This window comes from Neofelis nebulosa, chromosome 7, assembly GCF_028018385.1.
Source record: "Neofelis nebulosa isolate mNeoNeb1 chromosome 7, mNeoNeb1.pri, whole genome shotgun sequence".
NCBI lineage: Eukaryota > Metazoa > Chordata > Mammalia > Carnivora > Felidae > Neofelis > Neofelis nebulosa.
In genome coordinates this window covers 4,931,524-4,953,190 of record NC_080788.1, presented here as the reverse complement: position 1 = coordinate 4,953,190, position 21,667 = coordinate 4,931,524, and the positions used below count along the sequence as shown (strand labels likewise).

The 21,667-nt window shown below is 53.2% G+C and overlaps 1 protein-coding gene across 4 annotated transcripts in view; it reads left to right on the top strand.

Moving 5' to 3' along the window:
• SLC28A1 (solute carrier family 28 member 1) overlaps positions 1 to 21,667 on the top strand; it is a 50,264-nt gene extending 28,597 nt beyond the window's left edge. For 3 of the 4 annotated variants that reach the window (XM_058736468.1, XM_058736466.1, XM_058736467.1), the window contains 10 exons: positions 1,551 to 1,631; positions 2,310 to 2,390; positions 5,556 to 5,681; positions 13,930 to 14,060; positions 15,387 to 15,555; positions 15,691 to 15,888; positions 19,695 to 19,776; positions 20,481 to 20,579; positions 20,723 to 20,834; positions 21,106 to 21,667. In XM_058736468.1, coding sequence (XP_058592451.1) covers positions 1,551 to 1,631; positions 2,310 to 2,390; positions 5,556 to 5,681; positions 13,930 to 14,060; positions 15,387 to 15,555; positions 15,691 to 15,888; positions 19,695 to 19,776; positions 20,481 to 20,579; positions 20,723 to 20,834; positions 21,106 to 21,178 — 1,152 coding nt within the window. In that variant the 3' untranslated portion in view covers positions 21,179 to 21,667. The remainder of the gene's footprint in view (positions 1 to 1,550; positions 1,632 to 2,309; positions 2,391 to 5,555; positions 5,682 to 13,929; positions 14,061 to 15,386; positions 15,556 to 15,690; positions 15,889 to 19,694; positions 19,777 to 20,480; positions 20,580 to 20,722; positions 20,835 to 21,105) is intronic. The other variant, XM_058736469.1, reaches the window with a different exon arrangement.

Here is a 21,667-nt window from a genome sequence, read left to right as displayed (position 1 = left end):
TGGCCCATACCTTCCCCCACTGAGCTCCTGACCCTTTTATCCAGCTGCCCCCCCACCCCACCCCATGGCTGCCCCACAGGCATCTCACACCCAGCAAGTCCCAAACCCCGCTGCTGAGCTGGCCCAGACCCCCCCTCCGCCAGGCTCCCCGCCTCGAGAAGAGGCCACCTATCACAGAAAATTACAGGAGCAGAAGAGAAACGGGAAATACGGAAGGAAGAACCCAACTTTCAGCAGTCCCAGCACACAGAACAGCTTTTCGGGCACGCCGTCTCCCAGCCTTTCTATGCTTTCGATGTTCTAGCTTCCCCACCTAACATTTCGGCGTAGGGATGCACCCACCATTACCAATTCTGCGTAACTCATTGTTTTAATGCTTATTTATTTATTCTGAGAGAGAGAGAGTGTGCCAACAGGAGGGAGGCAGAGAGAGAGAGAGAGAGGGAGAGAGAGAGAATCCCAAGCAGGCCCCACGCTGTCAGCGCATAGCCAGACGTGGGGCTCGATCTCACGAACCACGAGATCGTGACCCGAGCCGAAATGAAGAGTCAGTCACTCAGCTGACTGAGCCACCCAGGCGCCCTTCTGCATAACCTATTTTAGAACCGTTTGGAACAGATAACACATCCCAACAGCACAAAGGGGAGGCGGTAAAAAGTAAGTCTCCCTCCTGCACCGACAGTCACCTAGTTCCCGCCCCAAGGCCACTGCCTCCCTTGCATACCCTTTTAGTGACACTCCGTGCCCACACAGGCCCACGCACAATCCCATCCCCACGCTCCCCTGCACACCGGATAGCACAGCACACACCTTCCCTCTTCTCGCTCGGAAATCACTCCATAACTGCCCACGGAGAGCCCCTCAGTCTCGTTTCCAGACTTTCCGTGTGCTGCTTCGTGGTCATCCCGTGGTCCTGAAACCCGTCCTCCACCAAGAGACATCTGAGTGGTTGTCGGCCTCGCTGAGATAAATCAGACCGCAGGGCAGAGGCGCCGGGGTGGGGGCCGGGGCCCTGGCGAGGAGAGAAGGACTGCGAGGGAAGTTTCGAAGGAAGAGTTGACAAGGCCTGGAGTTGGCAGAGAGAAGTGGTGACAGCCTGAGGGACCGGCTGCCAGGCCCACGTGGGTCTGGCTCTGAGCTCGTCGGTCCTGAGTGGAAGTGCTGTGCCGGAGAGACGACGAGCCTGTCACTCGGGCCCAAAGCACCGGAGGGGTCCTCGTGGACCAGGGACTGCGCTCGTGAAGGGGTTGCACGCTGTGCAAGGTGCTAGGCCCTGAGCCAGCTCCTCTAACCCTCGCGAGAAGTGGCGGTCCTGCTTCTCCTCCATGGCACAGGCCTCGTCTGTGGGGGGAGGGGGCCGGGGGGATGTTCAGAGCGGAACAGAGAGGACAGAAAGTGCCTCCCAGGGGGCCCCGTATGTGACCTCAGGCAGTGAATTCAGAGCTTCCTCCTGGACCCTGTCAGGTCCCTGAGCGGCACGGCCCTGGACGGAGTGGGTTGTCTGGGGTCTACCTGCCTCTAACCCTGGGGCCTGTGCTCTTGCCTGGCAGGTTCTGCCCATCGTTATCTTCTTCAGCTGTGTCATGTCGGTTCTCTACTATGTGGGCCTCATGCAGTGGGTGATCCAGAAGGTGAGTTCCCAATGCCACGGCCGGGCTCTCCCACGGCTGCCTACTCACTGGGCTCATGCTCTCCCAGAATGCCTTGCTTCCAAACCCAACCCCCAAATCCCCCAACTCCCCTTCTCTGAGGGCCGGGACCTTCCCAGAATCCTGCTCCGAGAGTCTACACCCTCCCAGAATCCCCTGCTCCCAGGGTCTACACCCTCTCTAATACAATGTTTTCCAGAGCCTTTTTCACAAAACTCCAGCTCCATGGCAGGTTAACACATGTCACTAGGTACAGGGATCCTGCGGTCAAATACTTTTGCGTAGCTGGACCGGACGAACGTAAATCAGTTTCGTACAGGGCTTCTCGGAGCCTTTACTAAATGATACGTATTTGGTATCCTCCACGATGTGTGTGTCCAGCAATTCTCAGATATATTCGTCCAGGGACTCTTTTTGTATGGGGACAGCTTTTTAAAGGCACTGCTGTGATAATCGGAGCTACCCGCAGGTGGATGGGTGGCCTCGGGAAGAGGAGAGCCCCCATCAGTGGAGGTGTGGAAGGAGAAATGTAGGTGAGGGGTTGCTATGCTGGGCTGGGAGTTGGGAGGAAGACTTATCCGGTATTTCCACCCCACCCCTGACTCTCTCCAACTCTGGGGTTTGCCGACGTCTGCCCACAAAGAGCACTCTGCCTCCTAGATCAGCTGGCTGATGCAGGCCACCATGGGCACCATGGCCACTGAGACCCTGAGTGTGGCTGGAAACATCTTTGTGAGCCAGGTAGGTCCTGCAGCGCCCTGGCCCCATGCTCACCAGCAGCATCTCCAAGGAGGGCGGGTGTCCTGGGTCCCCGTGGCTCCTATTCAGTCAGAAAACGAGACGCTCGGCACTTCTCCCACGGTCACCAAGGGCCGCTGTCCCAGAGACGCTCCCTTCGGGGACGCGCTCCTTGCCTGGGTCGTGCCAGGGAGGGGGGCCTCTCTCGGGCACCTTCTACCTCCCGAGGCCTCGGGGTCTTTATCAGCTTAGAGACTCACAAAATCTACAGATGGTGTCCACCTCTCCCCCTTCACGTAGAAACAGGCTTGAGGGCGGGAACAGCTTGCCACGACCCCACAGCATAAATCAGGACTTAGAATCCAGGTGTCTTCTTTCCTGGTCAGGGTTCCTTACACGACATCATCTTATCTCCCGCCCCACCCCTGCGACCGCCACCCACCTCCCTATATCTGAAATGTATTTTCCAAAGTAAACGTGACTCTAAGGCACCCATCAGTCCTGAGCTCCTTCCAGAAGGCACTCCTGGGTGCCAGAGCCCGTTCCAAGGTCCTAGCCCATCGGACCAACACTGGAGTCACCAAAAGACAAGTGGGGAATATTTGCATCTTTTTGGTTATAGTATCAGTGTGTTGGTTTCAAAGGTGTTTTTTTTTTTTAAAGCCAATTAAGACAATGTGCTCTCCGATAAATTGCCTCAAATCCCTTAAGATGTTTAAGAGGAGACCAGAGAGAAAGGAATGCTGAAATACAAAAGCATTTATTTAAACGAAACGTGGCAGATGTGCTCCATGGGTTTTTGCTGAGAAAGTACAAATTTCGGTGAATGGAGCCCTGAGCTGCCTAAGGTGAACTGACCTTGAGCAGGCTGATGGGCACGTTGACCTAGACCCCTGGCTCTTTGCCTCGTTTTCCCCAAGGGGATAATCTTTGAGGATTATCGACATCATTTCAGCCTCCATGTTGGCAGCCTGGGCCCTCTTCTGGGGGGCGTCGCACCAGCCCTGTTGCTTAAATGTTTTATGGGTCACCCGGACCCCGTGCTGCAGTCCTGACCTCGCCCCAAACTCCAGTCTGACCCATCCAACTGCCGCCTTGACCTTTCACTCGGGTGCCTAAGGGGCATCTCAAACCCATCACACCAAGCCCAAGCAGGCAGAACCCTGACGCCCTCCTGCTTGCTTCTGATTCTTCCCTTTCTCAGGAAATGGTACCATCGTCTTCCATGAAGTGTTCAGGCAAAACTCAGGAATCTTCCTTCCTTCCTTCCTTCCTTCCTTCCTTCCTTCCTTCCTTCCTCTGCTTCCCTTACTCCTGGCTGCCTCTGGCCCGTCAGCAAGTCCTGCCAGCTGGCCCCCCTCGCCCCGTCCCAGCCCTGCCTTGCTGCCCTTCTCCTTTACCACAAGCCACCCTAGTCTCCCCACCAGACACTGAATCTCCTCCACTCTCCCTGTTTCTGTCCCCGCCCCTACCACCTGCCCTTCACTTCACTAACACGCCAGAATGATCCTTTAAAACCACAAATCAGATGGCGTTGCCTGGGTAGCTCTGTTGGTTAAACATCCAACTTCAGCTCAGGTCGTGACCTCACGGCTCTGTGCGGACAGCTCGGAGCCTGGGGCCTGCTTTGGGTTGTGCGTCTCCCTCTCTCTCTCTGCCGCCCCCCCCCCCCCCCAATGCTCTGCATCTGTCTCAAAAATAAACGTTTAAAAAAAATTTTTTTTTTTTAAATTTTTTTTTTTCAACGTTTTTTATTTATTTTTGGACAGAGAGAGACAGAGCATGAACAGGGGAGGGGCAGAGAGAGAGGGAGACACAGAATCGGAAACAGGCTCCAGGCTCCGAGCCATCAGCCCAGAGCCTGACGCGGGGCTCGAACTCACGGACCGCGAGATCGTGACCTGGCTGAAGTCGGACGCTTAACCGACTGCGCCACCCAGGCGCCCAAAAAAATTTTTTTTTAAATAAAAACACAAACCAGATCAGGGTGCCTGGGTGGCTCAGTTGGTTGAGCATCTGATTCTCGATCTCAGCACGGGGCCTTGCATCAGGCCCCACGCTGGGTGTGGAACCTGCTTTAAAACAAAAAACAAACCCAAACCACAAACCAGATCATGTCACTTCTTTGTAGCCAAGTCCACTCCCTGGCCTGGCTCACCCGCCTTCCCCCTCCTCCTCCGTGTGGAGTCCCGCCCCACACCCCCTGTGGGGCAGGCACAGCCTGGGTCCGCTCACAAGTCCTCAAAATTGCCAGTGTCAAATCGGCCCCAGGATGCTCGCCGTTCACTCTGCCTGCGATGCTGTTCTACCAAACCCAACAGTCGGCACCTGCGGTCTCAACTCCAAAGTCACCTCCTTGGGAAGGTCTTTGCTTATTACTCACTATTAAGTACCCGCCAACCATCAGGCATTCCCTGCACACATCTCCGTAGGTCTTAGCACCATCTAAGATGCACTGTTTACCTACTTGGTTCCTTGTTGGTTATCATTTCTTTCCTTAACTCACCCTCCTCCGTTGTACCCAGGACAAAAACTCCTTGAGGACAGGAGCTTTATCTTGTTTACCCCCATCGCTATTCTACAGAACAGTCTGGAACATAGTAAGGGCTCAGTAACTGTTTTTTTAAGTGTATTTATTTTGAGAGACAGGGAGAGAGAGGGCCATGAGCAAGGCAGGGACAGAGAGAGGGGGAGAGGGAGAATCCCAAGCAGGAGCCCCGATGCGGGGCTCAATTTTATGAACTGTGAGATCATGACCGAAGCTGAAATCCAGAGTCGGCTGCTTAACTGACTGAGCCGCCCAGGCTCCCCTCTTTGAGCCTCTCTAATTCTCTGCTTGCTCTCCTGGAAACCGGGGATGAGTATTTGTTTCTCAGAAGGTCCTGAGTGATGAATGTGAGGTGCTTAGTGATGCCAGGACATAGGGGGCACTTGACACAGGGGAGCATCATCAGGCCGAGAGGAAGGCCTAAGGGTCTTTCCGTAGGGCCGGGCCAATGCTGAGGTGCAGGGAGGCCCAGCCAAGTAGAGACCGTGGTCCTGACCCCACCTTGCTATCTCTACCCCTGGGAGCCCGAGCACTCACTGTGACGTGCCCACTCCCGGGTGCAGGGGGACGCCCTGGTGCCCGGGCCGGCTCTGGTGGTCTGACACCTTTCCTCTTTGCAGACCGAGGCTCCTCTGCTGATCCGGCCCTACTTGGCGGACATGACTCGCTCTGAAATCCACGCCGTCATGACCGGAGGCTATGCCACCATTGCCGGCAGTCTGCTGGGCGCCTATATCTCCTTTGGGGTATGTTCGCCTCTCCCTTTGTTTGCTGAAAACCTCAAGAACCTGAAGCCCTCCTTTGTGGGCACCCCACACGGCTCCTGGCCAGAGCGACCTGGAGTCTCCTCCCATAGTCTGTGTCCGGAACCCGGGGGGCTGTGACGCAACAGGAGAAGCTACACCTGACTGAGGCAGGCCAGGCGGGCTGGGCCATTCAGCTTCTCGTGTGGCCAGTGGGGGTGAGGATTCCCGGTGTGGCACCTGCTGAGCCCCTCTCATGTACCAGGCACAGTGCTAGGTATCGGAACATCCCCATTTTACAGAGGAGGAAATTGAGGCTCAGAGAATAAGTGAGATGCCCAAGCCAGGATCTGAACTCACGTCTGTCTGACTCTGAGGCTTGTATACACTGTCCCTCACCTGGGCTGTCCCTGGAGGTGTGTCCTACTCTCCTGCCCTCCGCTTCCCCACACCCTTCCTGGATACGAGCCCCTTCCTCTGCTCCTAAATTATTGCTTGTGGAGCTTTTGAATGCAATACATTTCTAGGTCAAATTCCAGTGGTGAGACTGGAGCCTTTACACCAATCCCAATACTGTGTGCCAAGCAGAGCGAATCTTCAAATGTGTCCCCTACAAAGTGCCTGGTAATAATGCTCTGCATTTGTTAAACGCCCTGTACTTACGTGTGCTTTCACATGCAAATATTTTTAAACAATTTTTTTAAATGTTTATTTATTTTTGAGAGAGAGAGAGCGCGCGCACGCGCACAAGTGGGGGAGGGGGAGAGAGAGAGAGAGGGAGACCCAGAATCCAAAGCAGGCTCCAGGCTCTGAGCTGTCCGCACAGAGCCCGACGCGGGACTCAAACTCACAAACGGTGAGATCATGACCTGAGCCAAAGTCAGATGCTCAACCGACTGAGCCATCCAAATGCCCCAAGCAAATCTTTTTTTTTTTTTTTAAGTTTTACTTTATTTATTTATTTTTGAGAGAGACAAAGACAGCACTACTGGAAGGGTGGCAGAGAGAGGGAGGGAGGGAGAGAGGGAGGGAGGGAGAGAGAGAGAGAGAGAGAGAGAGAGGGACTCCCAAGCAGGCTCTCACTGTCAGAGCATCGGGGCTCAAACTCATGAAACTATGAGATCGTGACCTGGGCCGAAACCAAGAGTCGGACGCTTAACTGACTCAGCCACCCAGGTGCCCCTCACATGCAAATCTTTAAAGATCTTAATTTTTTTCTTAAATATCAAAGACATTCTTGCTTCTTACAGAAGTGAAGAAAGTAAAAAGAGAACTTCAAACCCACTTCTCATGGCGAGCTGCTTTTACTAGATAAGCAGATTAGCAGTTCTCTAACTGGGAACTTGTTAGAAATGCAAATTCTTGGGCCCCACTCCAGACCTGCTGAACCAGAAACACTGGGGAAGGGGCCCCATGTCCTGTATAATGACAAGCCTTCCACATGGCTCTGATGCTCAATTTGAGAACCACCGACTTAGAATACATCATTCCAGATCTTTCTGTGTAGTCGTTTAAGTATAGATACCTGAATACACACATGCTTGCCTTCTTTTCTACTAAAAATGAGGTAATTCTACCCATGCTTTTCTGCAGTTTGCCTTTTTTCTTGCAAAATTCTGAACATGACATGAAACCCAGTAGGTATAAAGGAAAAGGTTGACAGAGCTACTGGTAAAAATGAAAAACGTCTGTATGGTGAAAGTCACAGTTTTTAAAAAGTTTAAATGATAGATCAGACAAAAACAGTTCATAAATCATAAAAAGGTATTCCAGCTCACTGATAGTCAAAGAAAATAAAACCATCATAAGATACGCAATATTTTACATGCCTCACAATGGGACACTCTTGATGGGAGCGTAATTTGCTGTAACCTTTGGGGAGAACATCTATCAGTCAGTTTAAAAATACTCTTTCCCGGGGCACCTGGGTGGCTCAGTCAGTTAAGTGTCTGACTCCAGCTCAGGTCATGATCTTATAGTCTGTGGGTTTGAGCCCTACATGAGGCTGTGTGCTGACACCTCAGAGCCTGGACTCTGCTTTGGATTCTGTGTCTCCTTCTCTCTCTCTGCCCCTCCCCTGCTTGTGCTCTGTCTCTCAAAACAAACAAACAAATAAATAAATAAATGTTGAAAAAAATAAAAAAACAAAAAACAAAAAACCTCTTTCCCTTTGATCCAGTTAGGAATATTACGATAAAGAAATGCTTTCCCAAGTGGTCAAAAAAGGCCAAACTCCAACATTATTTGTAATAACAACAACAACACCTGGGTGACATTAAGCACCCGACTTCGGCTCAGGTCATGATCTTATGGTTCGTGGGTTCTAGCCCCGCATTGGGCTCTGTGCTGACAGCTCAGAGCCTGGAACCTGCATCAGATTCTGTGTCTCCCTCTCTCTCTGCTCTTAGCCTGCTCACGCTCTGTCTCTCTCTGTCTCTCAAAAATAAAATAAATGTTAAATTTAAAAAAAAAAAAAGGAAAGAAAGAATGAATGAAAGAGAAAGAAAGAGAGAGAAAAGAAAGAAAGAAAGGAAGAAAGAGAGAAAGGAAGGAAGGGGGGAAGAAAGAAAGGAAGGAAGGAAGGAAAAGAAAGAAAGAAAGAGAGAGAAAGGAAGGAAGAGAAAGAGAGAGAGAAGAAAAAAGGAAGGAAGAGAGAGAAGGAAAAAAAGAAAGAAAGAAAAGAGGAAGAAAGAAGAAGGAAGGAAGAGAAAGAAAGGAAGAGAAAGAGAGAGAAGAAAGGAAGGAAGAGAAAGAAAAAAGAGAGAAAGAAAGAAAGAAAGAGAAAGAAAGAAAGAAAGAAAGAAAGAAAGAAAGAAAGAAAGAAAGAAAGAAAGAAAGAAAGAAAGAAAGAAAGAGAGGAACTACCTAGATGCCGAGCAGGAAGGGAATGAGCTGAGTAGGTTCGTCCAGGCCAGGCGCTGTGGCTGAGCGTCTAGAGTGAGGTGGGCCTCCTCTTGCGGATGGAGAGCAAAGGCCCACCTCTCACTGCCCACAGGGTCTCCTGAGGGATGCTGCGTGTTGCAGGGGTGGAGGGGGCAGGGGAGAGGAGGAGTCTAGGACAGCCCACCCTGTCCCCTCCTCTGGTCGCAAATTCCACCTGTCTCTCTCACCTCTGCCCCTGGGAGCAGGCAAGGGGACAAGCCACCCTGCCCTCAGTCCCTCCTTCCCTCAGGACACATGGACCACGGGGTAGGTAAGCTGAGCTCCACATACCCACAGGGCTGCCTGGGCAGGGCGGATGCCGTGTGACTTTTCCAGAAGGCCCCTTGCGCTCTGGGGCTTTGATCTTCTGGAACCCTCCTATCTAGAATTTTCAAGATCACCCGGTTCACACTTGCCTCGCCAAGGCCTAGAGAGAACCCATCAGGGCTGGTGCCCCACCACCACCCCGGATTGATTTCGGAATGTTATTTGTTTTTTATTTTTATTTTTTTAAGCTTATTTATTTTGAGAGAGACAGAGAGAGAGGAAGCGGGGGAGGGGCAGAGAGCGCGAGAGGATCTCAAGCAGGCTCCACACTGTCAGCACAGAGCCAGACGTGGGGCTCGAACCCAAAACGTGTGAGATCATGACCTGAGCCGAAATCGAGAGTCGGATGCTCAACCGACTGAGCCACCCAGGCGCCCCTGATTTCTGAAGGAATTTGATATTTCAAAAATGGAAACTCAAGACTTTGTTCCTGAAATTTTTTTTCCTGGCGGCATGTTGGGGGAGGGGATGCCCTGTCAGGACTTAGGGCCTTTTTAAGGACCTTGACGTTGCTCTGTGTTCCACAGCCGGTTAAAAGAATGGTATTCTTCCCACTGCAAGAGCCTTGCCACCATTACTTCAGATTAAAATACTGCAAGAACTCTCCTTTTCCACCGTCTGCCTTGCACCTCGGCTTCGGTTCCTTCCCTGTCTCGGGGCCAGAGTTCGGGCCCAAGCCCCAGGCAGTCGCGCCTCCCCTTGAACGGACCCGGGTGCCCACTTCCCTTTAGCTCAGCAGACTGTGCAGAGGCCACCAGGGTCCCCAAGCCTCTGGAGCGGAAGCCTCAGGACCCATCGCTGGCCCAGGTGAAAAGCACCCAACCCTCCTTCCCTCCCTGCTCCCGAAGGGCCTTTAGTCTGGGGTCAGCGAAGCTCTCTTCTGCCCCCACCTGGCTCTTGGCCGTCACTGCAGCGGCCCCAGGACACTCCCACAGCCCCGCCTCCCCGCTCCTTTTTCTCTCTCCCCCAGGACGCTCCTCTGCCCTCAGCCCCTGAATTCCACAAAGATCCCTCTTGCCCATTCCTTGTTTCTCTTTGTTGCTCAACTTCCGGCTCCCTTTGCCCCGCTTCCCTCCTATTGGATGTTTCTAGACCGGCGCCGTCCGATGCAGTCCCCACTAGCCACACGTGGGCATTGAGTCCTTGAAATGGAGATGTGCTGTGAGACTCAGCAGGGGGGAAAAATGGATTCATTTTATTACTTTTATATGGATTACATGAGTGGAAAGATAATGTTTTGGATATGTTGGGTTACGTAAAATCCATGACCAAAAATGATTTTACCTGTTTCTCTTTACTTTTTATTTGTTATTTATTTATTATTTTTATTTTTTAATGTTTATTTTTGAGAGAGAGACAGAGACAGAGCGCGAGCAGGAGAGAGGCAGAGAGAGAGGGAGGCACAGAATTGGAAGCAGGCTCCAGGCTCTGAGCTGTCAGCACAGAGCCGGACGCGGGGCTTGAACCCACGAACTGTGAGATCATGACCCGAGCGGAAGTCGGACACTCAACCGACTGAGCCACCCAGGTGCCCCTTCTCTTTACTTTTTTTTTTTTTAATTTTTTTTTTAATGTTTTATTTGTTTTTGAGACAGAGAGAGACAGAGCATGAACAGGGGAGGGGCAGAGAGAGAGAGGGAGACACAGAATCCAAAACAGGCTCCAGGCTCTGAGCTGTCAGCACAGAGCCTGATGTGGGGCTTGAACTCACAGACCACGAGATCATGACCTGAGCCGAAGTCGGACGCTCAACCGACTGAGCCACCCAGGCGCCCCTCCTTCTCTTTACTTTTTAAAAATTTATTTATTTATTTATTTATTTATTTATTTATTTATTTATTTATTTTGAGAGACAGCATGAGTGGGGCAAGGGCAGAGGGAGGGAGGGAGGGAGGGAGAGAGAGAATCCCAAGCAGACTCCTCACTGGCAGCACAGAGCCCGACTGGGGGCTCAATCCTACAAATCGAGTGATCATGACCTGAGCCCAAATCGGGAATCGGAGGCCTAACTGACTGAGCCGCCCAGGCGCCCCTCTCTTTACTTTTTTAATTGGCTACTAGAGAATTTAAGACGAGACCTGGTTCTCATTATATTTGTACTGGGCAACACTGGTCTAGACCTTCTCCCCTGCTCCGAGGTCCCGGGCTCACTGAGTCTGTTCACTGCGACCTCCATATAAATCTCCTTTCTCACCATAGTTCCCCAAAGCTCTAAAGGAGGCCCCAGCCCTCTCCACCAACCGGAGGAGCTGGCCTCTCCACCCACCCCTCTTTGGCCCAGGGACCCCTGTGAGAGGTGCTGTGAACACAGGCTGGGCAGGGTGATGTTGAGGGGATCAGCCACTGATATTCCTCAATTGACTGTACAAGAGTGGGGCCCCTGGGGGCCCCTGGGGCCGCGTCTGTGAGGTTCTGAGCCCGGCCAAGTGAGCGTGAGCTACGTGACTTCCACATCTGTCAAGCGGGCTGGACTATTGCCTACCTCACAGCAGTTTAAGAATTAAATGCAATAATAGATTACAAAAAAAAATTTTTTTAAAGCGGGGCGGGGGGCACCTGGGTGGCCCAGTCGGTTGAGCGTCCAACTTCAGCTCAGGTCGTGATCTCACAGTTCGTGAGTTCGAGCCCCGCCGTCGGGCTCTGCGCGGATAGCTCGGAGCCCGGAGCCTGCTTCGGATCCTGTGTCTCCCGCTCTCTCTGCCCCTCCCCTGCTCACGCTCTGTCAATCTCCCTCTCAAAAACAAATAAACAGTAAAAAATTAAAAAATAAATAAATGCAATAATAGAAAACGGCACAGTGAGGAAAAAGTGGTAGTTCTTTCTCTGACAGATTAGGGTCAGAAATCTAACCTGAAACTGGCCCATTGTATGCCGTAGAGTTGTGTGGATTTTTTTCTTCCCTCAGTAAAGGTGTTTTTGAAAATTCAAAGGGAGGACCCCTACCCTCTATCTCTGTCCCCCTGGGATGCCTTTGGGTAAAGAGAGGAAACCAGTGGGCGGGAGCGGGCCCTGGGATGGCTTTCCTTGGGGAATGGGGGTGTCACAGCCAGTGTGGACTGACCCAGTGCCCCGGGGAGGCCGGCCTGGGCCAAACTCAGTCCTTTCCAAGCTGAGATGAGCAGTTGGAGCACGTGAGGCTGTGGCCGTGACCGGTCCGCTGGGACGGTGTCCAGGAATGTGACATTGCAGGACGCGTTCCCGCTCAGGTTGGCAAACTAGACGTGACCTCCGAGGTGGAGGAAGGGGGAGGGAAAACCCCAAGATTCCAGGTATGGTACAGTCCTCAGTGGGTCTGAGCAGCCCCGAGGAGGCCAGCGACATCCCAAAGCCCAGCCAGAAACATCCAGAGAGGACGTCTGTCCCGAGGCCGGCCCCTTCCCATGAGGAGCAGGGCCTGTGACCGGGTGTGCACAGGGGGAGCGGGGTCGGTGCCGATACTCCTCTTAAGACGTTTCCACTCCCCGCTGGGAAAGAAACAAAGGGGTTTAAAACCACAGGCAGAAGGACAGACATCACAGAGCCTTAGAGGGTCTCACAGGTCTGGTTCCTCATCCCTTGCTGGCACTTCTGTAGGTTTCTTCTCCTCTGCTTTTATTAGCCTGGACATGTAGCTTAAACTTAACTCCCCTCCTTTTCCCCCCTTTTTATGTACAATTAAAGAACTACAGGTGATTTTTTTATAAACTTTAAGGAGAAGAAGTCTATTTTCCTTTTGTGTTTATAAAAGCAGTATGTAGTGTTGTGGACATGTAGACATACGCCAAAAAGCAAAAAGCAGAGAAAATCATCATGGCCCCACTAGCCAGGGACAGACAATTGGCCGACAATTTTGGCGTGTCTCTTGCTGATCTTTTCATGCATAGTTGTGGAAGGTTTTGGTCCCCTCCCCCCCCACCATCGTGTGGTTATGCTCTGTATGCAATTTTGTGGGCATCTCCCCATGTTATTGCAAAGCCTTGGTAACCTTCGTTTTCAATGGCAGCTTGACAATGCTTAGCCATTCTGTTGTCGTTAGATGTTTGGGTTGGCTCCAGTCTTTTCACTTGGTAAATAATACCGTGTTGGGGAAATGTCCCATCTAACTCTGGGGGAAGGGAACAGGGGAGCAGAGGGTTTGAGGCCACAGTGAGGACCAAAAAGTGGCCGTTGTAGTAGGCAGATTTCCTAAGAGCTCTCCGACCACAGGAGTGGGTGTGATGGGCTGCCTCGAAGTGGTGAGTTCCCCATCACAGGAAGTATTTTCTTCACAGTAAATAAGGACATTCTTATACCAGGAGGTCAAAGTAGGTCGCCTCGTGGATCCATCCCGACTCTCCTTCTGTGAGCTTTGTCTGAAACCATCACAAACCCCTCAGCCAAGGGAGGACCGGCCCTCAGATGAGTGGTCAAAGGGAGACAGCCTAGGAGGGAAGGAAGAACTTGGAGCTTGGAGCCGAAGACAGAGTCCTTCTCCGTCTTCACCTGGGGCAGGTTACGTTTAATCTTGTGGGGACTCAGTTTCCTTTCTGTGCTGTGGGATACCACTTCTAGAGGTCCTAGAGGGAAACACGAGGTTCTGTACACACAGCCTGTGACCCCTTACACTGTCAGTAACGATGACAGCAGCACTGACGATGATGACAGACAGTGGGGCAGGGTACACATGCCCTCTGCTGGCCTGGGCTGCACTCCTGGCAGGGACATTTCCTCTGTCTCCTCCTAAGCCCCATTCTCTCTCTCTCTCTCTCTCTCTCTCTCTCTCTCTCTCTCTCTCTCTGCAAAGCACTCATTTTATTAATTCTAACAATGTTTTTATTTTTGAGCGAGAGAGAGAGAGAGAGAGAGAGAGCAAGCTGGGGAGGGAGCAAGAGAGAGGGAGACAGAATCTGAAGCAGGCTCCAGGCGCCCCCAGCTGACAGCACTGAGCTGGACCCACGTGGGGCTGGAATGCACTAACCATGAGATCGTGACCTGAGCGCAAGTGGGACACTTAACCCCAAAAGCCCCATTCTCAATCCTGCAGATCGATGCTGCCTCCCTGATTGCTGCCTCGGTCATGGCCGCCCCTTGTGCGCTGGCCCTCTCCAAGCTGGTCTATCCGGAGGTGGAGGAGTCCAAGTTTAGGAGCCTGGAAGGGGTGAAACTGACTGGCGGGTGAGCACAGCCTGAGGGCGGCCTGCGGAGGGGGCTGTGGGAGGGATGGAGTGAGGGGGGTCAGGAAGGGGAGGCAGGGAGCAGGGGTGGGGGAGGCTGAGGGGGAGAGGCTGAGAGGGAAGCAGGAGCAGAGGCGTGGGGCAGCAGCGGCCTCTCCGCCCAACCCCTGGGCCCTCCCCACTGCTGCCCTGCGCGTCCTGCGTCTCAATTTCCAGTCTGGGACCAGCGGGAAACCACCGGCTCATCAAACAGAGCAGCCTGGGATTGCTGCTGGGTATTGCTCAGTCAGTTACGTGTCCGACTTCGGCTCAGGTCATGATCTCGCAGTTCATGGGTTCGAGCCCCGCGTCAGGCTCTGTGCCGACAGCTGGGAGCCTGGAGTCTGCTTCAGATTCTGTGTCTCCCTCCCTCTCTGCCCCTCCCCTGCTCATGCTCTGTCGCTCTCTTTCTCTCTCCCGAAAATAAACATTAAAAATTTTTTAAAAAACAAATAAACAAAAGTCAAAAGAAACAGGTGATTTTAACGACAAGTTTTTGAGCAGTCTTCACGCCCGGCACGAGGCTTGAATTCACAACCCTGAGATCGACACCTGAGCTGAGATCAAGAGTCAGACACTTAACTCACTGAGCCCACCCGGGTGCCCCTTAATAAAATATTTTTTAACCCAGTGTGCCCCAAATATTGTCATTTCAACATGTAGTCAATATAAAACATCATTAATGAGTGACTTCATGTTCTTTTTTTTGTACTTATTCTCTGAAATCTGGCATGTGCTTTTTTTTAAAATTTTTTCTAATGTTTATTTTATTTTTGACAGAGAGAGACAGAGCATGAGTGGGGGAGGGGCAGAGAGAGAGGGAGACGCAGAATCGGAAGTAGGCTCCAGGCTCCCAGCTGTCGGCACAGAGCCCGACGCGGGGCTCGAACTCACAGACCGTGAGATCATGACCTGAGCCGAAGTCGGCCGCTTAACCGACTGAGCCACCCAGGTGCCCCTGCTTTATACTTACAACACAGCTCAGCGCTGGCCAGGCTCCTTCCAAGTGCTCTGAGCCACACGTGGCTGGTGGCTCCCGCCTGTGGACACAGCACATTGTGGGCAGCCGGGGTCTAATCCTAACCCCGGGTTCAGCGCCTTCTCCCCCCTCCCCCATCCCCCCATCAGCACCTTCTCACTCCCTCCCCCGCCCCAGGGTCTCAGAACAAAGACAAGGACCCTGGGCTCTGAAGTGCTTCGTCCAAGCTTCCTCTCTGAGCCCATAGGATGAGAAGCCCCACTGTTTGTGGGGACAGGCTAATCACGACAGTTCGTGGTCCCCAAACAGAGACGCTCAGAACCTCTTAGAAGCAGCCAGCAGTGGGGCTGCTGTCTCCGTGAAGCTGGTTGCCAACATCGGAGCCAACCTGATCGCCTTCCTGGCGTTGCTGGCCTTCGTCAACGCGGCCCTGTCCTGGCTGGGAGCCATGGTGGGCGTCCAGGAGCTCAGTTTCCAGGTATAGCTGTGCTGCCCGCTTGGCCCGCGAGGGGCGCCCTGGGGGCAGGGGCGTGGGCGCCAGTGGGTGGACACCCAGCAGAGCCCAGGCCAGCCCCAGTCATGGCAGCCGCCCTTGTCCCTGTGCCTCACTCAGCTCATCTGCTCCTATGTCCTGCGGCCCGTGGCCTTCTTAATGGGTGTGACCTGGGAGGACTGCCCGGTGGTGGCCGAGCTGCTGGGGATCAAGCTGTTCCTGAACGAGTTCGTGGCCTATCAGGGGCTCTCCCAGTACAAGCAGCGCCGCCTGGCCGGAGTCGAGGAGTGGGTGGGCACCAAGAAGCAGTGGATCTCCGTGAGTGTCCTGGTCCCCCCCCTGCAGCTGCCGTCCTGGCTCCCGGACGGGCGGTAGACACGCCCGCCTCCCAGCCCTACTGCCCTGAGCAACCAGCCGGCTTCAGGCCTCGCTGCCACCTTCCTGAAAGCCTTTTAGGAGGCTGAGCTGCAAGGAAACAGTCTTTTTTTTAATGTTCATTTATTTCGAGACAGAGAGGGAGCACAAGCAGGGGAGGGGCAGAGAGAGCGAGAGAGACAGAATCCCAAGCTCGAACCCACGAACCCTGAGATCGTGACCTGAGCCGAAACGAAGAGTCGGACACTCAACCGACTGAGCCCCCCAGGGTGCCCCAGGAAAGGGTCTTGTTGGGGGAGATCTAAGATCTCCCTGTAGATGGGCCACCATCCTGTGTGGCTTCGGGACAGCCACTGCGCCTTGCCTCTCCTGCTGGAAACCGGTGTCATTTGTGCCGCGGCTGTCCTCAAAGGGACACACGTCCGCGTCCAGTGAGCAGAGGGAGCGAGCTGGGGAGGCCCCACCACGTTCACTGCCATTCTATCGGATTCAGTTCAGGGGCTGGCTTTTTCTGTGGCTAAAAGTTCTATAAAATGAAACTTTCTAAACAAATAAAAGCTCTGTGGCATCACCGAGAATAAAACAGTTACCTGTCACCTCGCCATCCAAAAATAACAGCTAGTGTTGTTTTATGCATTTTCTTCTTTTTCTTAAGACAGTTTACACGGCTGCCATTATATATGTAATTTTTTGAGGCGGGGGGGGCGCAAGTGAGTGAGGAGCAGAGAGAGAGAGGCGGGGCTCGCCTGGGGCTCAAGCTCACCCAGTGCGGGACTTGAACTTATGAACTGTGAGATCATGACCTGGGCCGAAGTCAGATGCTTCACCCCTGAGCCACCCAGGCACCCCCACACAGTGGCCATTACAGCACCCACCCTGTATGGTAGCCGGCTTTTCCCCACCTGTTTCTGACAGAAACATTATCTGTGACGTATGTATGCTGACGTATTTCACCAAGACCCCTGCCGTTGGGCCCTCCGGGTAAATTGCGTCATTTGGCCATTTTACGCGGTGCTGGAATGAGTGGCTGTGTGCACAGAGCTGCTCCCTCCTCTCGGATCATTTCCTCCGGAGCTTTCCCAGATGCGGGAAGACTGAATCACAGGGCCTGAATCCTCCAGCGGCTGCTGCCAGTAACTTCCTTTAGGGTGGGGGCAACTGAAATCGCCCCCCGGCCGTGCCCTGAGCGCCGGTTTTACCGCTAAACGGCACCAAGCAGCCCCTTTGGAAAAAATTAAAAAGTTGTGCCACTTTAACGGACCAATAACAGCTCGTTGTTTAAATTGGCATTTCTTGGGTTACTAGGAACTTTTAACACAAAATGCTTTTTCTTGTCTTTGAAATTAGGTTTTAAATTGTAAGGGAATGTAGCCTCCAGTTAAAAAAAAAAAAAGTTTGAGATCGAAAGTACAGATGTCTCCTTGCTCCTTGTCCTCAACCCCTGTGTCAGTCTCTCCTCTACAGATAATGGATGGGATGCTCCTTGAGGATCTTTTTTTATGAACTTCTTTCCTTTCGCAAGTGTTTGTTGAGACCTCTAAGGTGCCAGGCACTCTGCTGGGCACCAGAAATTCGAAGGGGAATTAGACAGATATGGTCCCCAGTGTCATGGAACTTACATCGAGTGAAAAGAACAAGAAAGCAAAGGAATAAAAAGTAAAATAAGGTCTTTGTGGTAAGTTCTAAGAAGAAAACAAGAAGTTCTATGAAGAAGAGGAAACAAAGGGGTCTTCCTCGGCTGGGCGAGTCGCAAAAGGCCCCCCTGAGACGTGGCAGTTAGGCCAAGACTTGGAGGGTGGAGAAGGGGCCGGGTGAAGCTGGGAAGAATATTCCAGGCAAAGAAAAGGCATGTGCAAAGGCCCTGAGGTTGAAAAACACTTGTTTGGAAAATTGAACGGAGAGAGGCACAGCTAGAGCAGGTGGTAATCGTAGAAGAGACCGGCATAGGCTGAGGAGTGGTCGAAAGTTCCTGAAGATTTGACATTTTACATCTTAAGATTACACAGGCTGCCGGATAGAGGGTGATTGTAGCTGAGCAAGCAGGATGCAGGAGCCCTAATATTTTTCCATCAATTTGTATAAATTACGTTATAAAGACATTAACCTTTTTCTTTTTTCTTTTTTTTTAAATCTTTTTCTAATGTGTTTTATACACATATTTTTCCCAGTCTTTCCTCCCCCTTCGTCTTGTATTCGGGGATTTTTCTTGTAACAGATTTTACAACAAATCTTTTCCTTTGTGATTTCTTCTATTACTTCTAAACTTAGAAAGGTATCTCCATTCCAGAAATCTGGGAAGTGTTAAATTCCTGAAACATTATGGTGAAATATTTAAAAGTGTAACTTTTGCAGTCAGACAGAACTGAATTCCAACTCTGACACAGCAACCTTCATGCTGTGTGAACTTCCGCAGTTACTTACCCTCTCTGAGCCTCAGTTTTGCTCCTGTCCAAAATGAGTTATAACGCTACCCTCATAAGTATAGTTATTATCTTCTTCTATTTTCTATTATTTGATGTTTGAAATACCAGTATTTGTCTGCTTCAGTGCTCTAGAAATGATTTTTTTTTTAATGTGGCATGAGGTATGGTGTAAGCCAATTTTTTTTAAATTTTTTTTTAACGTTTATTTATTTTTGAGACAGAGAGAGACACAGCATGAACGGGGGAGGGGCAGAAAGAGAGGGAGACACAGAATCGGAAGCAGGCTCCAGGTTCTGAGCCATCAGCCCAGAGCCCGACGCGGGGCTCGAACTCGCGGACTGCGAGATCGTGACCTGAGCCAAAGTCGGACGCCCAACCGACTGAGCCACCCAGGCGCCCCAATTTTTTTTTTTTATTCTAAGCTGTTCCACTTGGGTCTTAACATCTCTTTCTGGGAAATTAACTGTTTATGTGGGAAGGGAGGAAGAGTTACTTTGCTTAACTGCCTAGTGTCTGCCTGGTACTTCCCATGCGGTGTGTGACCTTCCTGACAGCCTTCCAGGCAGGTGCTATGATTCCCACATTCCAGATGGAGACGCGAAAACTGCACTTGATCTTAGCCAAAAGGCCGAGACGCGATGAGACGCGAAAACTGAAAGAGGCTGTTGACTTGCTTAATCCGGTCATAGGTGGGGACAAGCCTGGAGCCCGCGTTGGCTGGGCTCCCAGGTCCTCACTGGCTTCAGCAGGCCGTGCTCTGGTGTCTCTAAGTCTCAGAGCCCAAGTCAAGTCTGCAGTGTTGGGAAGGGCCATTCACCCAGCGCACCCCCCAGGGCACAGAGCTCAGTGGGGCCAAAGCGAGAGGGCAGGGCGAGCCTGCATCATACCAGGAAAGGCTGGCAATGAAGATAAGGGGCCTGAGGGCACCTGGGTGGCACAGTCTGTTAGGGGACCAACTTCTGCTCAGGTCACGATCTCACGGTTGTGGGTTTGAGCCCCGCGTCGGGTTCTCCGCTGTCAGCACCGTGCCTGATTTGGATCCTCTCTCTCTGCCCCTCCCCCACATTCAGTCTCGCCCTTCAAAATAAATAAACATCTAAAAAAAAATTAATGAAGGTAAGGAGACCGAAGTGACAGAAAGGGGGCTGTTTCTCAGGTGGTGCAGCCTGCACGGACATAGAGGTGGTGTGTGAGGCCCGGGAGGGGCAGCAAAGGTCAAAGACGCACCGGACGTGGGTGAAACTCGGGCCGGGGAGCCAGGGCGGTGTGGGGGCGCCCCGTCCCAGCCAAGGGAAGCCCCTCCTCACTCATCCTCTGTACTTTCAGGTCAGAGCAGAAATCCTCGCGACGTTCGCCCTCTGTGGATTCGCCAACTTCAGCTCCATTGGGATCATGCTGGGAGGCCTGAGTGAGTCCGGCAACCTGGGCGGCTGGGGGCCTGGCTCTGAGACAGCTTCCTGGGGATCTCTGGCCTCGGTTCTCCCACGCGGTCAGGGCAGGGCCTGAGCAAGATGGCAATCGGGGCTCCTCCCGGCCCGTGGCTCCTCTGCGCCAGGGATCGGCACCTTCGGGTTCGCACCTTGGCCTTGCAGGCCAACCCCGGCTCAGGGGCCTGGGGAGGAGCAGCAAGTGGGGTGCTGGCCCGAGGCTTTGGCCCGCAGGCTCCCATACCCGCGGTGGACACGCAGCCCTGGCGAGGCCTAGGGAGGAAGGCACAGTTCTCGGCTCTTTCCCCCAAAATGTCCGCTCTTCACAGTCCCCCTGCCTGGTGGTGTAACTATCCCATTTTACAGAGTAGGACACTGAGTCTTGGAGAAATGGAGTGATGGCCCCAGAAGTGGCTGAGCCCGTATTTAATCCCAGCTCGGCCTGACTCCAAACTCATGTTCTCTTCGTACATCTGCCGTTGAGGGTGGCAGCTGTGGAGTGCTACCTGGAGCCTCAAGTCAGGCCAAGGAGGGTTCCCAAACTCAGTGAGTGGTCAGCAGGGCGACATCTATCCCTCTGGCCGCCCAGAAGAGGGAGGGGAGCCAGCAGGTGCATCCAGAGGTGCAGAGTCCGGGCGGAGGGGCATATGGCTTCCTGGCCTGAAGCACTGCCGTGCCCTTGCAGCCTCCATGGCCCCCCAGCGGAAGAGCGACTTCTCACAGATAGTGCTCCGGGCGCTCTGCACGGGGACCTGTGTGTCGCTGGTGAATGCCTGCGTGGCCGGTGAGTGCAGGCCTGGCAGAGCCCTGATTTTCTAGCCGGCTCCCATCCGGGGTCAGACACCGAGGCTCTGGGCCCTCCGGAAGTCCCTGGGGGTGGGGAGTGGGGGGCACAGACCCTGCCCAGCAGCTGCCTTCCCTGCGCAGGGATCCTCTATGTGCCCAGGGGGGCTGAAGTTGACTGCACGAGCCTCCTGAACACAACCGTCAGCAGCAGCAGCTTCGAGGTGTACCAGTGCTGCTGTGAGGCCTTCCGGAGGTGAGGCCTGGGTCGTGGGGCTACGGGGCCCCGCAGTAACGGGGTGCAGAAGACCTGAGTGTCTTAGGGGTGCCTTTGGCACCGGGGTAAGGGGTAGAAATGTCATGGCTGTGGCCGATGTGGCCAGGGGAGGCGGAGGCGGGGCCTGAAGACCAAACTTGGGGACGAAGGGGGACCAGAGGCACGGAGCAACTCCCCTAGGGTTGCACAGCCTTTAGGGGCCAGCAGGGCCTGGCCCGGGGTCCAGACCGCAGACTTTGCTTCTTTTCAGCACCAGCGCAGAGGTCAGCCGCGGGGCCCTGGACACCTGCTGTCGATTTTACAACCACACGACCTGTGCGTAGCCGGGACGGCACGTCTTCGGCCCTCTGGGGGAGCCACAGGGCTTAGAGTCGCCTCAGTCACACAGTTGGAAAGGAGCGATGGGGCGGGCGGGCAGAGACCGGATGGTATGGAGGTGAAGGATGCTCCCCAGTCCTTGCCCCCTTCCTGCTCCCTCCCGAGATGTGAATTCTTGGGGTCGCCTCTGCCTCCTCATCTCGCCCCTCCACATCCAAAGAGCACCCAGGCCTCTGTCTTCCCACCTTGCGTCTCTCACATCTTCTGTTATGGGGTCCCTCCCTCTTCCTCCTCTGGGCACGTGAATCTGGCCTCTGCGGGACGGGTTCTCCTGGGAACCCCTGCCTCTACTTTCAAAGACTCCCCCACCGCCTTTGCCCACAGCACTTCCCAAACTGGTGTCCCGTGAAACACTGGCCGACGAGGTGTTCAGGAGATTCCAGGATCCGCCAGGCTTGGGAAACTAGGCGCCGAATAAAGTTAGACAGGTTTTA